This window comes from Vipera berus (assembly GCF_964194415.1).
Source record: "Vipera berus genome assembly, chromosome: 13".
Classification (NCBI taxonomy): Eukaryota; Metazoa; Chordata; class Lepidosauria; order Squamata; family Viperidae; genus Vipera; species Vipera berus.
Genome location: NC_138216.1, coordinates 5050428 through 5072358, shown reverse-complemented (window position 1 = coordinate 5072358; position 21931 = coordinate 5050428). Strand labels below are relative to the sequence as shown.

The window sequence follows — 21931 nt, the reverse complement described above, 5'->3', positions numbered from 1 at the left end:
ATAGGTGGTATTCCCATGCCATCTCCAGCAGACCCTTGCCAAGGAATCTTAGCGTGTAGCATCCTTGGCCAGGTTTTATTTGGAAAGGCACTGGAAATAAAAAGAAAGATCTCGGAGCTGAAGGGGGTTGTTCTGTTCTGAAGATACACAGAGCGAGGAGCCGTGAGATTTGATGAAAGCAATGGACATGAGGCTGCGAGATTTCCTGATAGAATGCTCCGCTGTAAGGAAGCTCCAGAAAACCCCATTAGAAAAGCTGTGGAACTGAAAACATAGAAGAGTAGGAAAAAGGTGAGAACTAGCAGCTTGGAATCAGGCAGTTTTTGGATTGGCTAATATTTCTTTGCAGGCCATATGGATTCGAGTTAAGGGAATTGATTAATCAGGCATTTCACAATTCAGAATACTGAAACAGAGGTACCATCCCACTCACACACCCCTATCTTTTACTGCCAACATTTCCAAAAATAATGTCCTGATGAGCACTGCCAACTCATAGGAGCTTATCAAAATGGTGTAGATACCTCACGTCTCCTGCCTATTTAAAAAAAAAAGACATCTTGCTGAATTAGCCCTATAGATCATTTACAGTTCTATATGTCCTCCACAAATCTCTCTGTTCTTGGGAAGAAAAAAAAATGATAAAAGATGTGCCTTTGATAGCACTCACCAGGCATTCACTTTTGAAATCTGTTAGGTTTTGACAGGAAACTGAAAAATCCTCCAGAAAGTTCATACAAACTACAAGGTGAACAGGAGTGTGTCTATTGTAAATTTTTGTTACAGTTCATGAAAAAAGCAGAAGGCTTCATTACAGCATAACGTTCAATTAGTGAGAAGATGTGATTTAATTAATCACCTCTCTGTTTGCTGAGTTCCTGAACTACAGTACATATTCTCCAGGGAAATGGATGGCCCCATTAGCTTGACACAGATGTCTCCTGCGTAAAATATGCGTTTTTTAAAAAGATGTCCTATTGAATACTCATACAAATTTAAAAGCATCTTTTCTACCCGATCCAAAAAAAGAACATCATGGATGAAATTCAGCAAAAATCAGTCTTGCTGAGTTTAATGAGATTAATGTTGCATAGGTTTATTGTGTAAGGTCCCATCCAAATTTAAATAAAATAATTGATCTGAATGCTATGTTAGCAGTGGGAATGCATTTATTATTTCAGTGAAATGCAAATTATAATAAAGTTAGCTGTTCTCACTAATATTCATTTCTCATTTTTGACATGAGCAGTCTTTTAAAAACATCTCCAGAGATACACTTGCATCCTTCACTTGCTGGAATAGGCTTTTGAATAACCTGCGCTGTATTTACCTGACCTCATTTGATTGGACTCTTTGGCACCTTCAGTTGGAAAAATTTAGGAAACCTTTAATCCCATCAAACATCCACATCTGCCTATCCCAGGTCCTTGGGAAGGCCTCGATAGGTGGGCACAAATGTCAAATCCAGGCTCAACATCTGGCTGATTGGGCAACCAACCATTATAGTAATATCGAAACACCATCAACATGGACAAAAATCACCATTAGTCAATTTCAAAAGGCAGCTTGATTTAGAACAGCTTACATCCTGCCTTTAGCATTGTAATACAAATTTTATTTTTTTAAATATTAAACAACCACATTTGCCAATCCCAGGTCCTTGGGAAGGACTGATAGTGGGCTAAAAATACGAAACCCAGTCTCAACATCTGGATGACGGTGCAATGCGTCATTATCATAACAACAGGCCCATTGGATGCAATTGCAAAACATCTGGAGTACCACTTGAACACCACGGCGTTGACAAAATTACGGTAGTCAATCGCAAAAGGCAGCGGGCACCAGACCTTTAGCACCATCAAACATCCACATCTGCCTATCCCAGGTCCTTGGGAAGGCCTCGATAGGAGGGCACAAATGCCAAATCCAGCCTCAGCATCTGGCTGATTGGGCAACCAACCATTATAGTAATATCGAAACACCATCAGCATGGACAAAAATCACCATTAGTCAATTGGAAAAGGCAGCTTTATCAGGAATAGCTTCCCTTCTGCATTAATCCTTTAAGCACCATCAAGCGACCACATCTGCCTCTTCCAGGTCCTGGATAGGTGGGCAAAAATGCCCAGTCCAGCCTGAACATCTGGCTGACTATCCACAATCATCACAAATTTGATAAGAACCCTAATTATTTCATAAATAAAACCCATTTTTTAAAAAAAAATAAAATAAAACGAATAGTAACCCCTTCAGTTTGGCGGGTTTTTCTCCCCCACCCCGCACGCCCTCAGGATTCGCCCTCCCAGCCCGGCCGGGGACTATGGGCAGTGTAGTGGCGGCCTAGCAGACGGGCCAGGCAGGGGGCGTCGCCCAGCCGGCCGGCCGAGCATGCGAGCAGGCGGGCGGGCGGGCCTAGCGCGGGAGGAAGGCGGGCCGGCAGGCCGGGCTGGGCCGGGCCGTGGAGCAGCGGCGTTGGCGTTGCGGAGCGCGGCCATGTGGCGGAGGCAGGCCAACTTCAGCATCGGCGGGGCTGGGAGGCCGCGGGGTGCCGCCCCCGCTGCCGCCGCCATCGGCTTCCTCGAGGCGGAGCCCGGAGCCGAGCCGCCCTTCGACGGTGCGCGGGCCGGGAGGGCGGCTGGAACGAAATAAGGGTGTTGGAGGGGGGGAGTATAACGTGGGGTTGTGTGTACACGTGTATCAGTGCATCGGTGGTAAGGGAATGAACAGCAAAAGAGTTGGGAGGGAGAGGGATGGGGTGCATCTGGGTTGGGGTGCACAGCTTTTGTTTGTGCGTGCATACGTGTGTGTGTGTGTGTACAGAATAGGTGTGTGTGTGTGTACAGAATAGGTTGTCTTATTTATACACAGAGAGATACACACTATATCTGTTTATCCATACTCTGCCTATATCTATCTGTATTTCTGTCATCTATTACCTATATCTATCTATCTATCTATCTATCTATCTATCTATCTATCTATCTATCTATCTATCTATCTCTATCTATCTATCTATCTATCTATCCATCTATCATCTATCTATCTATCTATCTATCTATCTATCTATCTATCTATCTATCTATCTATCTATCTATCTATCTTCCATCATCATTATCTACCTACCTACCTACCTATATATCTACCTATTTATCATCTATCATTATCATTATTCTGTGTCCGTCTATCTATCCATCTATCTATCTATCTCTCCTTTCCTAGATTATTTTACATGCAACTGGGAACTGTTAAGTGAGGGAATGTGCATAGAAAGATGATTATTTTAGAGGTGGGGTACATGTATATATATGTACAGTGTAGTATATGTATGAAAGAGACTGTGTGTATGTTGATGTTTGTACACACACACACACATACACAGAGAGGAGGGGGGAGAACATAATCTAGGGTTTGTTTTTATGTATATATATTTATGAATCTCTGGATTATGTATGCAACTGGGGATTGTCAATAGGGTGTGTATAAGATGATTATTTTAGAGGGAAAGGTATGTGTTCATGTGCAGCAGCTCATTTAATATACAACTGGGGATTGTAATGGGGGCTTGTATAAAAAGTCGGCTTTTTAATGACATATGTATACAGTGTCACTCACCTTCCTCTCTTGTGTTTTGTTCAATGAATTGCCGAAGACAAGGGTCCCTACAGGGCAGCCTTTTATAATTTGATATTTAACAAGAGGAGGTTACAAAGTTGATGGAGAGGAAGATGAAGGCAAATGATGCAAAATGAAGGGTAAATTGCTACTTCCAGCTGCTAATAAGAAAGCTGGTTAATTCCAGGATTGGAATCAGTTTACCCCACCAACCTCCACATTTGCAAAACAGACTTAGCAGCATTCCCCTGAACAGGGAATAAATAGGATTGTTCAATTTCTGTTTGAATGCTTTTTCACTGGAAAGTACCCGCCGGGCTTGTTCGGGCAATTTTTGCAAATCGGACATGATTGAACAGGAAAAAAAACAATCTAGAAAAATTAGAAAAATCAACATGCTAATTTTCTACACATTCAGGTATTTCCCATAATTCAAGGAGAAAAACAATTAAAGATAACTTAATTGTTTGTTACATCTACAGATAGTCCCCGACTTAGGACCAGTCACTTAGTGACTATTCAACATTAAGATGGACACCCCCAAAAATACTTAAGACCCAATTTCAAAGTTTTGACAGCTGCAAACACCCCCCCCCTGGTCATATGATAACATTTTGGGCACATGCAAGCAACTCACATTTGTAGCCATTTGCAGCGTCTATCACATGACTGTGATTTTAAACTTTTTTGGCTGGTTTCTGGCAACTTCTTCCAGTTGCAACCCCCCCCCAAAACGCCCATTGGGTAAAACTGATTTGCTTAATGACTGCCGTTCATTTAGCGACTGCTGTAAAAAAGGTTGTAAAATCCAGTCACATGGCAACCCACTTATGGGGCTGCAGTAACTTATGACCATAATTCCAGCCTCAATTTTGAACGCTAAGTCGAGGACTACCTATATTTATTTCCTCCATAAAATGAACTTAAAGAGTTCATTTTTGCACTGTGCGAATTGACAAGTCTTCTTTGTAAACATGCTTTTTTAAAGATTATTTTAAAAAAACACACCGCTAAACCTCTCGTAAGGAAAATAAGAAATATTGCATTTTTTCTGGGTTTCTGGGCAGAGATTTAAAATTTAGGCTAAGATGTAACCTAGTAGTGTTCCTTTGGTTCTGCCTGGTTTGCGGAGGGTGGGGGGAAATCTTTGCAAAACAAGGAAGAGGCATTTTAAGAGTTGTGTATTTTCAGTCAAATAAGCTACTTTCCCTGTAATTCTGTTGCCACTTTTTACTTTGTCTTTCTTGACTGTGTTTAGTGGTCTTTGTGCAACAGTGCTTGAAATATCACAGTCTACATGTTGAAAGGTATCGGATGGCTGAACTTTCACATTATTGATCTTTATCTTGAGGCAGCTAAGGGAAGGAAGGAACTGTTTCATCATTTCTGTGACTGGGTCTTGTGACTCTGTTTGCAATATCGTTGCATCAGCGTCCTTCTTGTGGCCTCAGATGCAAAACCAGGATCTTTGCAATTCTGAATTAGGTTCCCTTAAATAGAGGTCTGCTGCACACATACAGCGTTAGTGGCCTCCAAAATAAATTCTGTTAGTCAGGTATAAATCAGACGAACCTTTTAGCACATCGATGGACGTGAAAGGGATGAAAGAAGATCAGCATTCATCTTATTTCCCATTTAGAACTGATTTATCCTGTGATCAGCATAAGGCTAAGCTGGATGCCAGTTAATAGGAATTGGAATTGGAGGAAAACTCACTGATGCTTCAGCGTAGGTGTGTGCGTATTTTTTTTCCCACAACACTACAACACATACCGGTACATCTGGTGAATCTTCACAAATGCATTTCCTGCTATAAGTGTTAGAGAGAATCAGTTTAGCTGCTTGCACAGAGATAGGCAAAAATTACCATATGCCATAATTTATATTTTTATTTTGCATTTTTTGTTCTTAAAAACCTTAATAACTACTGTAGCTTGTACCATAAATATACAGCAAATAGACAGAAAAAGCCGTAAAGCTTTTTATAAATGAATAACAGCACTTTCCCCCCCCCATATAACAGCATATGTATGACTAATAAATAGATGGTATAATAATTCTGGAGATGATTACTTCTTATATATGGGCCTTCATAAAGCAACTCAGGCTTAGAGGTGGATGGCATCTTTATTGCATCCCATTTGTCATGAAAAGCAAGCATTCCTCTTACAAGCCTGGATCTTGCAGCTTCACAGGACTATAAAACAGCTTTGCACCGTTGATATTCTATGGCATAAACAGGAGGCTGAAATTAATAATGGATGATTGCTTTATTCTGCACCATTTCCATCTGTTTCAGGAAATATACAGAAAAAAAGGGGGAAGAAAATCAAATGGCCCTTGAATTTGGATTCTTTACACAAATTAAACCAGGGGTGTTCAACCTTGGCAACTTTAAGAGCTGTGGGCTTCAACTCCCAGAATAACCCCTGCTGGCTGGGGAATTCTGGCAGCTGAAATCCACAAATCTTAAGATCGCCAAAACTGGACACCTTGATTTACACTTTACACTCCAAATACACCAATGTCTTTGAAAGTCCCTTAAATCTTATTTTCAGGGCACTGAAGATGTAAACCAGCTTTCCTTTTTGTTTTGTGTTTTTTTTTCAGATTCTGACTGGCCCGCTGAATTTCGGGGTACAAACGGATCCCAGAAATTAATGAACATCAAGTCCTCGTTCGCCAATCAGCTGCTGCTAGTATCTCTGCTGGAGCATCTTTGCCACGTCTACGCTCAAGATCCGACGCGTTCGAGACGTTTGTTTCAATGTTAGTGAAGGGTTTGAGTTGACCTTAACGGAGTAGTTTGATAACTTCCCAGCGAATAAACCCACAGAACAGCATTCCTTTGATCTCAATTTTGTTCAATTCAATCAACGTGGAGGAAGGAGAAGGGGACAAGGAGGAAGTGGAGGTGAAGGACTGTGGGGTCCTTGGTGCTCTCTGAGCTTGGTTTTTTTTTTCTTCTTGCAGACATTTCATGACCCAGCCTAGGTAACATCATCAGTGCTAGAAGGAAGTGGGATAGGAGGAGGAGGAGGAGGAGGAGGAGGTGGTGGTGGAGGAGGAGGAGGGAAAAGGACTGTGGCGTCTTTGGTGCTCTATGAGCTTGGTTCTTTTCTTGCAGACATTTCATGACCCAACTAGGTAGCATCATCAGTGCTAGGAGGGAGTTGGGTTTGCAGAGTGGAGAAGGAGGAGAGAAGAAGGGAGGAGAAGGACGGTGGGGTCCTTGGCGCTCTTTAGGCATGGTTCTTTTCTTGTAGACATTTCACGACCCAACTAGCTAATGTCAGCTTTAGAAGTGGGGTTGGCCCTCTGTTTTGTATACAAGCTGCTGACCGCTATAAACCTGATTATAAGCCTCGCCAGTATTTGTAGGAAATCTTAGCACACCTGTTTTTCCTGTTTTTCTCTTAAAGTTGCTTTTTTAAAAATCTTATCACCCGGGGGGGTTTGCAGCTGCTATACTTTACTGGATTTTACATCCCAAGGGCTGGACAAGGCTACTTGTGCTATAACCGTTAGTTGTATTAATATCTTAACTTTTCATTATTCTGAAATCCACCCTCTGGGACTCATATTTTAAATGAAAGAAAAGCAATGGGAAGTAGAGTTGAAGCCATAAAAAACGTAATGAAGGCAAGTGTTGGAAGAGTTTTTGGTTTATTTTCAAATGGTCTTTTCTCCCCACCCCACCCCTCCCCATACAGTACTCTGCAAAACATTTACTCAGATGGGTCTGCTTTCCGATTTCGCCGTTTGTGAAGAATTCAGCAGTTTGCGACTGCAGCATAATCGAGCCATTACTGAACTAATGAAAGCAGCCAACAAGCAAATAGACAATGAGGTAATGCTCTCATTTTTTTCCTCTCTCTCTCTCTCCCCCCCCCCCTCTCTCTGCTTCCTGGCAGGCCCATTACAAGAATGCTAGAACAATATTTGGGAATTCAAATCATCTCTTTTAATCGTGCAAAATGAGGACGCTTGGCAGTTCATTGCTGTGGCTGTGATGTGGTTGTTTGTTTGTCTTTTTTGGGGGGGGTCACCGCATCTTATTCTCCGGAAGGAGAGCAGAGGGGTTAAAAAACCACCATTACAGCTAGTTCTCGACTTACCAGAGTTTGTTTAGTGAAAGAAATTCAAAGCTGCTTCTCTGTTGGATTGACATTTCTGTTTAAAGACGGCTGGCTTTTTGTTCTCTTGGCTTTTTCATTTTGTTTTCACAGAAATCCATTTTTTGTTTCTTGGTTGTGTTGTTGTTGTTAGTTGCGAAGTCGTGTCCGACCCATCGCGACCCTATGGACAATGTTCCTCCAGGCCTTCCTGTCCTCTACCATCTTCTGGAGTCCATCTAAGCTCAGGCCTACTGCTTCAATGACTCCATCCAGCCACCTCCTTCTCTGTCGTCCCCTTCTTCTATTGCCCTCAATCTTTCCCAGCATTAGGCTCTTCTCCAGTGAGTCCTTCCTTCTCATTAGGTGGCCAAAGTATTTGAGTTTTAGCTTCAGGATCTGGCCTTCTAAAGAGCAGTCAGGGTTGATCTCCTCTAGGACTGACCGGTTTGATCGCCTTGCAGTCCAAGGGACTCGCAGGAGTCTTCTCCAGCACCATAGTTCAAAGGCCTCAATTCTTTGGCACTCGGCCTTTCTTATGGGCCAACTTTCACAGCCATACATTGCAACTGGGAAGACCATAGCCTTGACTATACGCACTTTTGTTGACAGGGTGATATCTCTGCTTTTTAGTGTGCTGTCTAGATTTGCCATGGCTTTCCTCCCGAGGAGCAAGCGTCTTTTAATTTCTTGGCTACAGTCCCCATCTGCAGTGATCTTGGAGCCCAGGAAAATAAAATCTGTCACTACCTCCATTTCTTCCCCATCTATTTGCCAGGAATTGAGAGGGCCAGATGCCATGATCTTGGTTTTCTTCATGTTTAGTTTCAACCCAAGTTTTGCACTCTCCTTCTTCACCCGCAACAAGAGGCTCTTTAGTTCTTCTTCACTTTCTGCCATTAGAGTGGTATCATCTGCATATCTTAGGTTGTTGGTGTATTTGTTACTTACTAATCGTCTCTTTCTTCATTTCTCTGTCATGTAGGAAGTTGGCCCTGGTGATTCCTACACAAACAGGTACGTGTTCAAAGCTCCAGGAATAATGTTTAAACCAGCTGCCTATTTAACACGTCGACTTTGAAACTGCTTGGAAGAGCTTTATTCTCTGAAAAGCACTTAAGAGCAGCTTCTGGAGTCCCTGCATTGTGGAAATTAAAATTCCGATTACCGGTTTGAACCGTAAATCATGTAATGTAAAAGTCCTTGGGCATCACAAGAAAAGACTTTTGGTTTCTGTTCTGAGTGAAAAATTTTCTGTGTCTGAACTGGAAAAAGTGAGACGCGTCTAAGGCAGGATAAAACGCAGCAGCTTGATGCTTGGTAGGCTGTCACCAATCTGGATATTTTTGTACGTGGGTCTCTCTTTTCTATTTCCATACGTTGCTCATCTATCCATGAAAGAAAGTTTTACACGGTGGAATATTTCCCCTTTTTAAATGTATTGTGGGTGGTATTTGATTTTTTTTAAACGACAACTCCGTATTAATAGGCTCTTTTAAAAATTAGGGAGAACGAAATCCTCTTCGAAGCGCAGACATCCCGTTATGTTAACGAATTTGATGAGATTTCACGGCTTGGGAAAGGAGGCTATGGAACAGTATATAAGGTATTTATAACTGACTATATATCAACAACATTAGCATTGGTTATAGTCGGATAGAAGAATAAGGCTCATCGATGGCGGGTGGAAATTGTGGCAGGCCTTCTTTCAATGTCTTTTAAGATTTTATTCTGAGCAGATTTATAAAATACGATGCAAGCATGCACCCTTAAAACAATAAATTGTTGGATTTGCTGAATTACATAATTTGTAGCATTTGTGCAGTGATGTCAGGATACACGTATGGTCTTTCTCCCTATTTGCCACCCTAGGCCCATATTCCGAATCTGGCAGGTGATATTTATTCCATTTATATCCCGCCCTCACTGCATATTTGTGAAATGCCAGTGTCATTCACGTCACCCTTTGTTCTAAATTTGCCTTAACGCCCTTCTGCCTTATTGGTCTCCTTTCAGGTCAGAAATAAACTCGATGGTCAATTCTACGCGATTAAAAAAATCCTGATTAAGAAAGCCACCAAACGGGATTGCATGAAGGTAACAGGCTTGTTTCGCGTTGGCTGGAGGGTGTTTTGCAAAGACAGGCATCCCGGTTAGTCGATGTTTAGTATTAAAAGAAATCTGTCAATTGCAAGCAGAAACTTTGCTGTTTTATTGCCTTGCTTCAAAAATCTACTAGCCGCAAAATTACTGTATTTCCGGGAAGAAGAATGGAGAGAGAGAGAGAGAGAGAGAGAGAGAGAGAGAGAGAGAGAGAGAGAGAATAAACCAGGAAGGTCTGGAGTTGAATAGTAGTAACCCCACCCACTTTTGACTGTGACACTTCCTGCCAATTAACCCCGCCTACTATTTCTTGCTTGTACCCCCAGTACAACGTCGATGGGGGCTTAGAAAGCTCTTCAGCAATCTTTGCCATCATCCAACTCAAAACCATTTGCTTGGGAGGGTGCAGGTTTTTTTCCAAGGGGCGCCCTTGAGCTTGCAGCGCCCTTATGGTGGACGTTACCTCTTTTGGTGACGCAGGAGAGGACCAGGGAGAGAGCCCGAGGGAGGGGTCCAGCACATCATCCGTTTTGAGTCCCTTCGCGCCCACAAGAGATCTAAATCCAGCCCGTCTTGAATTCCACTGCCTCCTCTCTACCGCCAATTCGCTTTGACCGTTAGTAGCTCAGGTTCTTGTAGAGAACGTTCGCGTGCAATAAAACCTGCCTTCACGCGAACAGCCTTGGCTTCTTGATTTCTTGCGCCTGACAGGTGGTGGGTAAGGGCAAAAGCGAAAGGCACTCGTTAGTTCCATTTCCGGAAAGTCTACGGGCATCTTGGGAAAGAGCGGCTTACCTGGTCATACCTATGGTGACAAGTCCATCTCTTGGATCTTTCCGTAGGTCCTACGGGAAGTGAAAGTCTTGGCTCAGCTGCAGCATCCGCACATTGTAGGTTACCACACGGCTTGGATGGAACACGTTCAGCCCGCAGGCCCAAAAGGGGAGCATATTTCTCTTGTTTGTTTATTCCATATCTATACTTCTTGTCTCACCTGCCTGACTTTGGGCAGCGCGCCGCAGTTTATGATTCGTGGGCTTCGTCTCACCCTCTCCATTTTATTTACTGATTGAATTTATAAGCCACCTCTTGTCCTGCTGTATCAAACAGGTGCCTTACAGTGGCATAAAAGCCGAGATATAAAACTATTAAAATTAAAATTCGCAGCAATTAAAGGATTAAAACCAAAGGCATGGAAGGAACACAGTCCCTAGGGTGGATTCTGACCCGTTCACCTGCCCCACGATGGCCCCAACAAATAAATTGCATTCTGCCCACCACAATAGTGAAATCCAGTTTGATCTCCACGCTGTGCACCTCGTATGAACCCAACGGTGTAACGCTGTCTTTATAAAATGTCCTTCTTTCTCCATTGTAGGTGGCTTAGTCATGGATCTTCCGTCTCTCAAAATGTCTTCGCAGCCAGGAAATTCCGAGTAACGTATTCTAGGATTCCACAAGAACTGCCTCATTTTTTAAAATAATTTCTTTTTAATAAATAAAATTATTCGGGGGGTGGAATGTTGGACCACGAAGGGCTGTACAGTTCCCTTCCCTTCCTTGATTTTGAGGGGTTCCCCCCCATCTTTTTTTGTGTAGGGACCAGACTGGCATTCAAGAAATGGAAGACAGTTCCATTATCTTTGCCAGTCGGAGCTCAGAGGATTCCCTCGGCAGAAATTCTAAAGGAAGCGACGGGAATGCTTGCACACTTCCTCCTGGCACGTACGGCAGCAGTGGGGAAAATGACACGAGCCACGAATTAAGGGATAACGGAAATCAGTCCTCGGTCTTACGTTGCTGCACTGAAGATGGGGATTCTTGCACGGGTGAAGATCCCCAAAACGAGAGACCTTCCCACCAGCCTTGTATGGTTAGTAGAAATTCATCTTGTGTAGGCTTTCGTTATGCTCCGGCCTTTTTGCAGGACAGTTTTAAGCACCTTTGTAGATGCAAAATCTGGTCCTGGCTTCTGAAATTTATCCCTTTGTGGGATTGCATCTGAAGAGGAGCGAAGGAGAAGGGGGGGGGATTGTGTTCACTGCGTGAAAAGCGTGCTTCAGATTTGTCCGTTTTCCAGAATAAAGCCCAGCCTTGGGGATTCACACAACCTGGGTGAAGTGGGGAGCAGTGTTTTGTGTGGGGTTTTTTTTTGCCACGGTCATTAAGCGAATCTCTGCAGTTGTTAAATGAGTCCTGCTTGCTAGAAACCAGCTGGGAAGGTCACAGTGATCGCACACACCCACACACATATCCCCCAAGAACATTTTGTATGCTGGTTTGTTTATTTATTTATTTATTTATTTATTTATTTGTTTTTATAAACCGCCCTTCTCCCGAGGGACTCGGGGCGGTGTACAGAGTAAGATAGGCAACAAAATGAAACAGTATTGAAAAACAATAATCAAAACAAAACAAACTGGGACCCCAATTAGAGCTGTCAGAGCTATCAGAGCTATCAGGCCAGGCCGGACTGCTGGAATAAGTAAGTCTTTAAGTCGCGCCGGAAGGTGCGGAGGTCGGGGGCCATCCGGATTTCAGTTGGTAAGCAGTTCCAGAGGGCTGGCGCACTCACTGAGAATGCCCTCCCCCTGGGCGCCACAAGCACCTGATCAAGCGACGGTGGGGATGCAGCAGTGGCCCTATCTGCAAGAATTGCTTCTGTCTCCTCTTCTTTTCAGAGCTCTTGTTAACTTTAAAGTAAAGGTAAAGGTTCCCACGCACATGCATGCTAGTCGTTTCCGACTCTAGGGGCCGGTGCTCATCTCCGTTTCAAAGCCGAAGAGCCAGCGCTTGTCCGAGGACGTCTCCGTGGTCATGTGGCCGGCATGACTAGACGCCAAAGGCGCACGGAACGCTGTTACCTTCCCACCGTAGCGGTCCCTATTTTTCTACTTGCATTTTTACGTGCTTTCGAACTGCTAGGTTGGCAGAAGCTGGGACCAGTAACAGGCGCTCACTCTGCTACGCGGCACTCGGGATTCGACCCGCCAAACTGCCAACCTTCTGATCGACAAGCTCGGCGTCCTAACCCACTGAGCCACCGTGTCCCTTATTTTGTTAACTTTGGGACCATTCAAAGTTAACAAAGCTCCAGGGGAAAAAAAGAGGAGACGGCAGCAATTCTCGCAGATAGGGCCACCGCTGCCTAAGCCGAGGTTGTAACCGCTTAGACTTTTGTGGGTTTGTGTAGTATTATACCTATTTCTTGTGGCGCATTGGAAAAACCGAAAGTCCCTCCTCCCTCTTTTCCTTCTTAGGTTGAATATCACCTGATGCTTCACATACAAATGCAACTGTGCGAAGCTTCTTTGTGTGACTGGATTGCCAGCAGAAACGACTTGTGTCTGAAAGCAACAGATGCCTCTAGTAAGTCTTAAAATGTCTCAAGCCAGCGGTTCCCCAACCTTTTGGGCATCAGGGACCAGCTACGTGGAGGGAGGTTTTTCCGCGGACTGGAGGGGGTGTGGTTTTGTGTGCTGCCTGCATCCTGTGGATGGGGCTTTCTTTGTTTGTGCGGACCGCGGTCTGGTACCGGTCCACGGACTGTGGGTTGGGAACCCCTGGTCTAAGCAACTCCTGGAAAAGATGCTTGCCTGGTTCTTTTTTTTTTTAATCCACTTATTTCAAAGAGACTCATTAACAAGCTGTTGATAAAGACATTCCAGTACTGGATCCAATCTGGGTTGGTCAGCAGAACCAAAGGTTTTGTATTCTGAGTTTTGCTGGAGCCCAGCTAGCAAGAGAGAAATTCCCCAAATATGGCCTTCAACACCAGTCCAAAAGTTCGGAAAACAAAAACGTCCGGTCCCTGTAACTGACCCAGATATCCCAGGACACGTCGATTTGCCTTCATTGGTGACCTTCCAGTATTGCACGTGCAAAAACTGTTGTTTTTTTAATGTTTTTAAAGATCCTTATCATCATATTGAGAAACACTGGACATTAAAGATTTTCCAGGAGCTGCTAGAAGGAGTGTACTATATCCACAGTAATGGGCTCATGCACCGGGACATTAAAGTAAGTAAAATACCTCTTTGGAGCCAGGCCGGGTATTTAGAAATTCTGCAGTCAAAGAATGCATTAAGAACTTGGATGTGTGGTTAAATATTCAGAATCGAGAAACCGTCACACGTTGGCATTTTGTTAGATACGGCAAACCGTGGAAATTCCTACTTAAGCCCACCTTTCTGTTGCTTCAAACCGACGAACGCCTTTTTAATATACAATTACAGGGAGTCCTCGGCTTAAAAACAGTTCATTTAGGGCACTGGAAAAAAAGTGAGTTACGGCCGTATTTCACCCTTAGCGACCGTTAACAGGTTTCCCAGGGTCAGTGATCAAAATTCAGACCCTCAGCAACTGATTCATATTTATGACAGACGCAGCGTCCTGGGGTCAGGTGATCCCTTTTGTGACTCTGAAAAGCAAAGTCAGTGGGGAAACTGTGGCAGAAAGGGTCGTAAAGCGGGACAAATGTCTTGCCTAGCGAGAGAAATTTGGGGCCCAATTGTGGTCGTAAAGTTGAGGACCAGGAACCGCGTTGCTCCCAGCGGGTTTTTTTTCCCAAAAGGCTGGGCTGGATGCCTGTGGCACACCTCCAAATGCAGGAATCCCTTCTCCGTTTTTCTTTTGAAATATTTCAAACGGAGGGAGTTGTGCGGTCCCTCAAAATCCACGCTTGGGCGGACTGACTCGGAGCACAAAGCCGATGTCAACGCTGCTCACATCAGACGTTTTTGCATCGACAACAGATGGAGATGCAGCCATTTTCTCTTTTTTTTTTTGCTTTTAGAGTTAGATGATGCTGGGGAGGGGGGTGGGGAATGTGGATGAGAATCTAGTTAGACATAATAACACTGAACCTAGTGTGAGAACCAAGGTTATTGAAATAAGAGGTGATAAGAATTGGCGGGCTGGAGAACTGGAGGGGAAGCCTGAGCTTCAAACTAATTGGGGAATGTGATTTATGACTGTTAATTGAGGGAGGGAACTGTGCTTTGACACTATCTGCTCAGGGGAGGGGAACTCAAAATTTTGGCTTTGACTATGTTAGCGCCGACGCTACGCTACTCGAATAAAGATTCTTTAAGGTAAACAAGGCCTCCAAGTTCTTGGAAGAGTTTCATCTGTCGGAACCATGGCAGCTGATGCTTTCGATTTTATTTCGACCCGTCAGAATAAAACTAGCGTCCCAGGGTAAGCGGACCCTGCCACAGCGCAGGAATCACGCTAAGGAGAAAAAGGAGGAGGAAGCTGGTATCCCAGGGCCTCTCCCCTACTTCGGACTGGCGGTGCCCGCAGTCGAAAATCCTTTCGACGATTTTCAAAGCATACGAGAACTGTTGGCTTACGTAGATCGAGTCCCACAGGTCGATGGGCATCAGCTCTTTGAGCCAGTATCTCGAGTTCCCGCCGTAGACCTTCCGGATGTTGAATTTGCAAATGTCCTGCAAGGACCAGACTTCGCTGGACACCTGAAGGAGTACGTCCTTCAGCGGCTCCCAGTAGGGGTCCTCTAGCAGTTGGGGTAGGCGGCCGTCGGCGTTGGTGAGCTTCAGAGGGTAGGAGAGGCTTAGCAGCCTCCAGAAGAGGTTGGCCGTCTTTAGATTGGCGGCTTTTTCAAGGAACAGGAAAAGGCAGGACTCGGCTTGCAGTGTTAAGGCGTTCACGTCCGCCCCGTAACTGAGGAGGAGGTTAATAATGTCTTCCCGGCCGTTTCGGCAAGCGAGGTGGAGGGCTTCCTGTCCTTTCCAGTCCTTCCTGCACACGTCAGCCCCATTCATCAGCAGAAGCGCCACGCACTTCCCGTCGGCCCCTAGGACGAGGCCGGCCTTGCAGGACGAGGCATGGACGGCCAAGTGCAGCGGGGTCTCTTGGGTCATCGGAGTGGCGCAGTTCACCTCGGCCCCACAGTGGAGTAACATTTGAATGGCTTGGTGGTCGAGGGTTTGGGAAGCGAGGTGAAGAGCGGTCTGGCCAGCTTTTGACCTCTCGTTTATTCTTGCCCCCCGCTTCAGCAGGGCGGGGATTAGGTGATGGCACCCCATGGTGACCGCCAGATGGAGAGGATGGTGATCACGGCGGCCAGCCGGGTCACTGTTTGGGGTCTTGACGCTCTTCTTCAATTTGAGAGGGAGATGCTTGCTATCATTCCTGTCTTCTGCTCTGCGGGGCTTCTCCGCGGAGCATTCTGCTCTCGGGTGGCTAAACGGGCAGGGATAAAATCAAATATTGGCAAGTATTTTTTTTCTCTAATGGAATATCTAATACCGCGGGAATAGACTACAGTGATGGCGAACCTTTTAGAGACTGAGTGCCCACACTGCAACCTAAAAATCACTTATGTATCGTCAGGTGCCGGGTGGGCATGGCCAATTGGGTGGGCGTAACTGCAGGGGTAACAGCAGACTGAGTGGGACTAAAAAGTTCAATCAATCAATTCCAACTTTGCGAGATTTTTTTTTTCCAGCGAGAAGTTGAAATCGATTGTTTAACCTTTTGGGGTTTTGTTGCACGCGGCAGCAGAGGCCTAAAGCAAAGAGGTTTTATAAAACCCAGCTGAAGGGCTAGGACTGGGGCCACGGCGCGCGTGCCCACAGAGAGGGCTCTGGGTGCCACCTGTGGCACGCGTGCCATAGGTTCGCCACCACAGGATTACGTGGTGCTTTCTGGGAATCTGTGATGACATCAACTCCAGCCAACTAACCAAAGGTTTGGTCCTTCACTGCTTGAGTCGACAGTCTTAATGGATTCTTGTAGGAAAAGGACAGGGGGTGGAGTCAAGAGAGGAATCAGCCTAGAGTCATTACATTCCCACAAACGGCCTAAGCCCAATCCCTCTTGAATTCCGTCGACTTTTTCTAGTGTCAGCGTAGTGCTGACCTTTAGTTGAGTAGATTCTTGTATACAGGTAGTCCTCAACTTACAACAGTCCATTTAAGTGACCGTTCAAAGTTACAACGGCACTGAAAAAAAAGTGACTTACGACTTGTTTTTTCACACTTGCGACCGTTGCAGCCTGCCCAGCTCTTGTGACCGAAATTCGGATGTGTGATTGCTTCGTCTTTATGATGGTTGTAGTGTCCTGGGGTCATCAGACCCCCTTTGGTGACCTTCTGACAAGCAGAGTCCATGGGGAAGCCAGATCCACTTAGCAGCCATATTGCTAATTTAACAACCGAACAACTGCTGCAAGAATGGTCATAAAATGGGGCAACGTTCACTTAACAAATGTTTCACTTTAGCAACAGAAATTTTGGGTTGTGGCTGTAAGTGGAGTATTACTTCTATAGGCATAAGCAATAAATCAGATTGGCTGGAATTTTATGTGTGGTTCTGATTCTTTGTGTCTGACAGTTCTTGCTGCTAAACATTTCCCAAATCCCGTATTATTTAGTAAAATATTTAGTAAAATATTACCTCATTTCAGGATCTTCATTTTGGGTATTACCTTGCACAAATCTCCCTTTTTTCTTTGACAGGGAGGAAAAAGATATAAAAGACGTAACTGGCAACATGTAAGCTAGTGGAGCAATCAATCATATTTGATGTGGTTTATTTAAATCAAGACCATCCGAAGGCTATTTGTAATTTATAATACATTTTGTTCTACTGCCTTAAGAAGCAGCTTATTCTTTGAATCTGATCTGAGCTTCAACTAACTGTTTTAGGTGCCTAGAAAGTGGTTGCAGAAAGTTTAGCTGTAACACATTTTGCTGGTTGTTTGCAAAGTGCAGGACTTTCTGTAGGAAGCCTGCTAAAATATTCTGCAATCTACATTATAATAACTTATCGGAAGGATTGACTAAAAAAAAAAGCTTCATTTTTTTCAGGGAGTGCTTAATCCAATATACGTGTAAGATTTTATTTTATCCCAATAGTCAAATTTAAAATAGCCGCCTGTCTCACTAAAAGTGACTCTGGGCACAATACAAGATGACGGCCTGATAACATAAGCCTGTGCTTGTTAACTCAGAATTAAGTCCCATTTAACTTTAAATTCTAAGAGAGGGTCAGTGGAACTTATTTTTAATTAGAGATTGCATAAGACTGTACGGTCGTTCTGCGGCTTGTCAAAATGTTCAGGTCCAAAATCACATTTAAAGACCCTTTGGTATGAAATTTGTCCTTCTGAATTAAACATTTTTTCAGAAGTCCTGGCTCTGGACACTCTACATAAAATTCAATCTACACGTAGTCCTCGACTTACGGCAGTTCACGTAGGGCTCGTCCAAAGTTACAACGGCACTGGGAAAAAGTCACTTATGACCGCTTTTCACACTGGTGACCCATTGAAGCATCCCCCCGATTATGTGATCGTGGGGTGGACCCTTGGCCACTGACTCATTTTACGACGGTCCCAGGGGACACGTGATCCCCTTTTGCAGCCTTCTAACAAGCAGTCAACGGAGAAGCCAGATCCTGTTACTAACTTAACAACTGCGGCAAGAAAGGTCAAAACAATGGGAGAAAACTCACTTGACAAATGTTTAACTTAGTGACAGGGCCCCGTTGTAGTCATAAATCGAGGACTACCTGTATTCTGTTTTAAATTCCATTTTAGCCTTTTAGATCTAGCAGATAAGCTACCTGGCAGATAACCGTTTGGTAAACTGAATGGGATGGCAGTAAATCTTGAAGCATCGATGTATTGTTGGTCATGATTGCCTCAATTAATTTTTCGTCCGTCGATTCGCTTTCCCATTTGCAGGGATGTCTTATCAAATTACCCATGCTAGGAAAGAAAAACGGGCAGTTGTGTATGGAAAAAAATGCATGTGGGAACCTTACATTTGAGCCATTGTTCTTTTTCTGATGATGGTGCTTGGTTCTGGAACCAGTTAGAAGGTGATCTCATCAGTCTAAAAGGTTGCAGCTCAAGAGAAAGAGATGTATGGCCTCTAAAAAAAAATGTCATTCAGCTCAGGCTGACGTCTCCACTTGTTGAAGAGCAACCATCCCAGCTGGGAGCAGGAGTCAAGTGAGGAATTAGCCTGGAGTCTCTGTGTAAACACAAAAGACCTAGGTTTGACCTTCCCTGAATACCTTAAAGTAGGGGACTCAAACTGCCGTCCCACGGGCCGGGTGCATCACTCGGAAGCCGCGCCCATCCCAGCTTCGACAAGGGGGAAAAAGTTGTGATACGTCGCAACACGTCACGTGACGCGGCGAGCTTGATACCCCTGCCTTAAAGCCTTGTCTAGTAGTTCTCATGTGAACTGGGGAGATTCCTGTATAATAGGCAGGAAACAATAAAGTAGCCAACTTAAACTTTACATGTATGGGTCTCTGGTTATTTGCGCCTGTCACCACTGGAGAAGACACCTAGAATAGAAAGGGGCCTTTGAGGGCTCTCAAGGCCGGTCCCCTACTTGGTGCTCATAACCGGAATCTCGTCAGCTCTAAATCTTTTGCACCCAATGTAATTGAAATGCGATTTGAAATTTCTGAAATACATTCAGAACCGTTTGTATTGTACCAAAAAAAAAGGAGAATATTTGTAGCTCAGGGTGGAAATGAGCATCCTTGGTGCTGTCTGAGCTTGCTTGTTTTCTTGCAGACGTTTCATTACCCAACTAGGTAACATCATCAGTGCATTTGCTTTGTTTTCACAGCCCCGGAATATCTTTCTCCAAGGACCTAACCACCATGTGAAAATAGGGGACTTTGGGTTAGCCTGTAGAGATATTATAGAGGAAGATAACACCCACCTGCTAAGCGCAGAGAATAATTATGGTAATTATTCCACTCGGTGCTTTGGTTATTGATTTGCAGGGCTTGATTTTATTTTATTTTTAATTGCTAACGCTCTCCCTTTGTTTTGGTTTAGCCTTCATCCATACCTCCGGAGTAGGCACGTGTCTGTATGCTTCTCCTGAACAACTCCGAGGCTCTCATTATGATTTCAAGGTAGAGCCATCTGGACCTCCAGTCTAACTGTAGCTTTTTAAAAACAGGGCCTCAGTTGTGAAATTCCATCTTTCAGAAGTCAGTGGACACATAAAAGAATAGCAGTAGCGCGCTTAGCCTTATACACCGTCCCATTCTGCTGAGCGATTCACAGTGTCACTATGTTGCCCCCAATAATCTGGGTCCTCGTTTTATCGACCTTGAAAGGAGGGGAGGCTGAGTCAACCTTGAGCCGGTCAGGATCGAACTCTCGACGGTGGGCAGAGTTCGCCTGCAATAACTGCATTCTAGCCGCCGATTTAACAGGGCATAAAACCGTCGGACGTGGAAAATTATTGAAATACACATGCTCCCACCAACCAGCCGTGGGAAACAATAGAATAACTGCAAGCAGCAGTCTTTAATCCTTCCCAAACCATTTAGCTGTAAGCTTTTCAAGAGATCAGAGGTCATTTCTCTTTTTTTAAAAAAAAAACAAAAACCCGAAGTGGTCTTTGCAGCGCCTTACAAAATTACCACGATTGTGTTTTGCCTTAGAATTCTGGTGGCCTATCCAGAAGAAAAGAAATACATGAAAGCAAGCTCGGAGGGAGATACAGAGCACCCTGGCAACGAGAGTTTATAGCCCAATTATTTGGGCTTTTCAGGGGTTGTTTTTTTTTTTAGAACAATCGCCTAAAATGCAGCACGGTGCAGCTTTGAAATTGCCAGGCTGGCGCAAAAGCGGGAATGATCAATCTCGGAAAACGCTTCTGCTTTTGCCAAAATTTCCCGCCCCGTAGCTGTTGCTATACAGGGCACATCCCCACATTGATTCTGAAGGGTTCTGTATTAAAAGTTGCATTTAAATTATATGGGGGGGGGGAGAGAAGAGTTCTAACCGTGAACATTTCTCGTCTCCCTAGTCGGATATGTACAGTTTGGGCGTCATCCTGTTTGAACTCTTCCAGCCGTTTGGGACAGAAATGGAGAGAACGGAAGTTCTGATGGGCTTAAGACGGGGCAGTCTCCCGCTCTCTTTTTGTGGGAAGTGGCCTATACAGGCCAAGTACGTGAAATTACTGACCAGCAACACGTCCTCGCGTAGACCGACCGCCCTTCAGCTGCTGGACAGCGAACTCTTCCATAATTCGGCAAATGTAAGCTTTGGCAAGATGATCCCGATTACCCAAATTATTATACATTCATCACAGAGTATCATAAACATTGGAGGTTCTTAAGAAGGGACTGGACAACCGTTTGCCTGAAATGGTGTAGGGTCTCCTGCTTGAGCAGGGGGCTGGACTAGAAGACCTCCAAGGGCCCTTCCAGCTGTGTTATTCGGTTAAAGCCTGAGCATCGTAATTTGATTGTTAAGACAAATTAGTCCCTAATTATTGTGAGCCTGGATGATTATAATTGGTGATAATGAGCCCAGATTATTACACTTAGCCCATAATTGCCGTAATGCATAATAAGCCAGTTAAATAAGCCCTAATTTCGAATATCAATTCTCCTGTGCTAGTTAACAACCGTAATAAACTAAAAAAAGAAAAAAAGGAATATAATTTAAATGAAAGTAAGATGGCTATTCTTAATTTTTTTTAAAAAAAGAAGTGAGCAGCCACGTAGAAAAATGATATCCCTCTCCTATCCTTGCTAGCGTTACTCTGTATATGGGAAGGCAGCAATAATTGCCTGCTTGGTTTCGTTTAGGTGATCTGCGCGCTTCAGCAGAAAGTGATGAAGCAAGAAGAAGAAATCAAACTGCTGAAAGAAAAAATTAAGCTGCTGTTAGAAGAGAGGGACGAAAGAGACCGAATCAAGCCCTTCGGATCTCCTGTTTAAGCGAACCAAAAGCATATTTGTCGTCGTGTTAACTTTTAAATTGTCTTTTTTTTTTTACATAAAATCTTCCAAGTCCATACTGGCGTGTCTCTCATTTGAACCGAATGGAAATCGGAAATAAGCATTCCTAAAATTCTTTCTAGTTTCTGAAATTTAAAAGTCAATGCTGTAGTTACAGCAGGTAGCAAGACCAGACAATCTTGGTTAATCCCAAAGAAGTTAAGCAGGATTGGGGGAGGGGGCTGTTAACTCTTGGACGGGAGCAGTTAGGAAAGTCGGGAGGGGAAAAAAAAATAATCTCAGAAGGAAAACCCAGCCCGTTTTGTTACCAAGATCGGGAGGATGTGCCCAGCGGGCCCGGT

The 21931-nt window shown here is 44.2% G+C and overlaps 2 protein-coding genes across 3 annotated transcripts; one reads left to right on the top strand and one right to left on the bottom strand.

Moving 5' to 3' along the window:
* Positions 1-2151: 2151 nt before the first annotated feature.
* Positions 2152-21646, top strand: EIF2AK1 (eukaryotic translation initiation factor 2 alpha kinase 1). 2 transcript variants are annotated; one of them, XM_081338092.1, is made up of 16 exons: positions 2485-2614; positions 5252-5344; positions 6223-6381; positions 7326-7462; positions 8713-8744; positions 9234-9333; positions 9744-9824; positions 10673-10773; positions 11210-11266; positions 11430-11703; positions 13091-13199; positions 13744-13850; positions 19448-19568; positions 19663-19742; positions 20648-20881; positions 21438-21646. In XM_081338092.1, the coding sequence occupies exons 3-16, from the start codon at positions 6273-6275 to the stop codon at positions 21567-21569; spliced, it is 1674 nt and encodes a 557-aa protein (XP_081194218.1). In that variant the 5' UTR covers positions 2485-2614; positions 5252-5344; positions 6223-6272; the 3' UTR covers positions 21570-21646. The 2 variants fall into 2 exon arrangements, with proteins under 2 accessions (XP_081194217.1, XP_081194218.1); XM_081338091.1 differs by lacking the exon at positions 5252-5344 and having other exon boundaries at positions 2152-2614.
* ANKRD61 (ankyrin repeat domain 61) lies at positions 14859-17295 on the bottom strand. Its single transcript, XM_081338625.1, has 2 exons — positions 17253-17295; positions 14859-16037 (listed from the first exon to the last, which is right to left on the bottom strand). Exons 1-2 carry the CDS (start codon positions 17255-17257, stop codon positions 15017-15019), a joined length of 1026 nt encoding a protein of 341 aa, XP_081194751.1. The 5' UTR covers positions 17258-17295; the 3' UTR covers positions 14859-15016.
* Positions 21647-21931: the final 285 nt, after the last annotated feature.

Bases quoted from the DNA above. Each gene is read 5' to 3' on its own strand.
- EIF2AK1 (XM_081338091.1), top strand. From the start codon at position 2,389: ATGCGAGCAGGCGGGCGGGCGGGCCTAGCGCGGGAGGAAGGCGGGCCG. The intron at 6,382-7,325 runs GTTAGTGAAGGG...CTCCCCATACAG, and splicing joins TTCGAGACGTTTGTTTCAAT to TACTCTGCAAAACATTTACT. The intron at 9,334-9,743 runs GTATTTATAACT...GTCTCCTTTCAG, and splicing joins GCTATGGAACAGTATATAAG to GTCAGAAATAAACTCGATGG.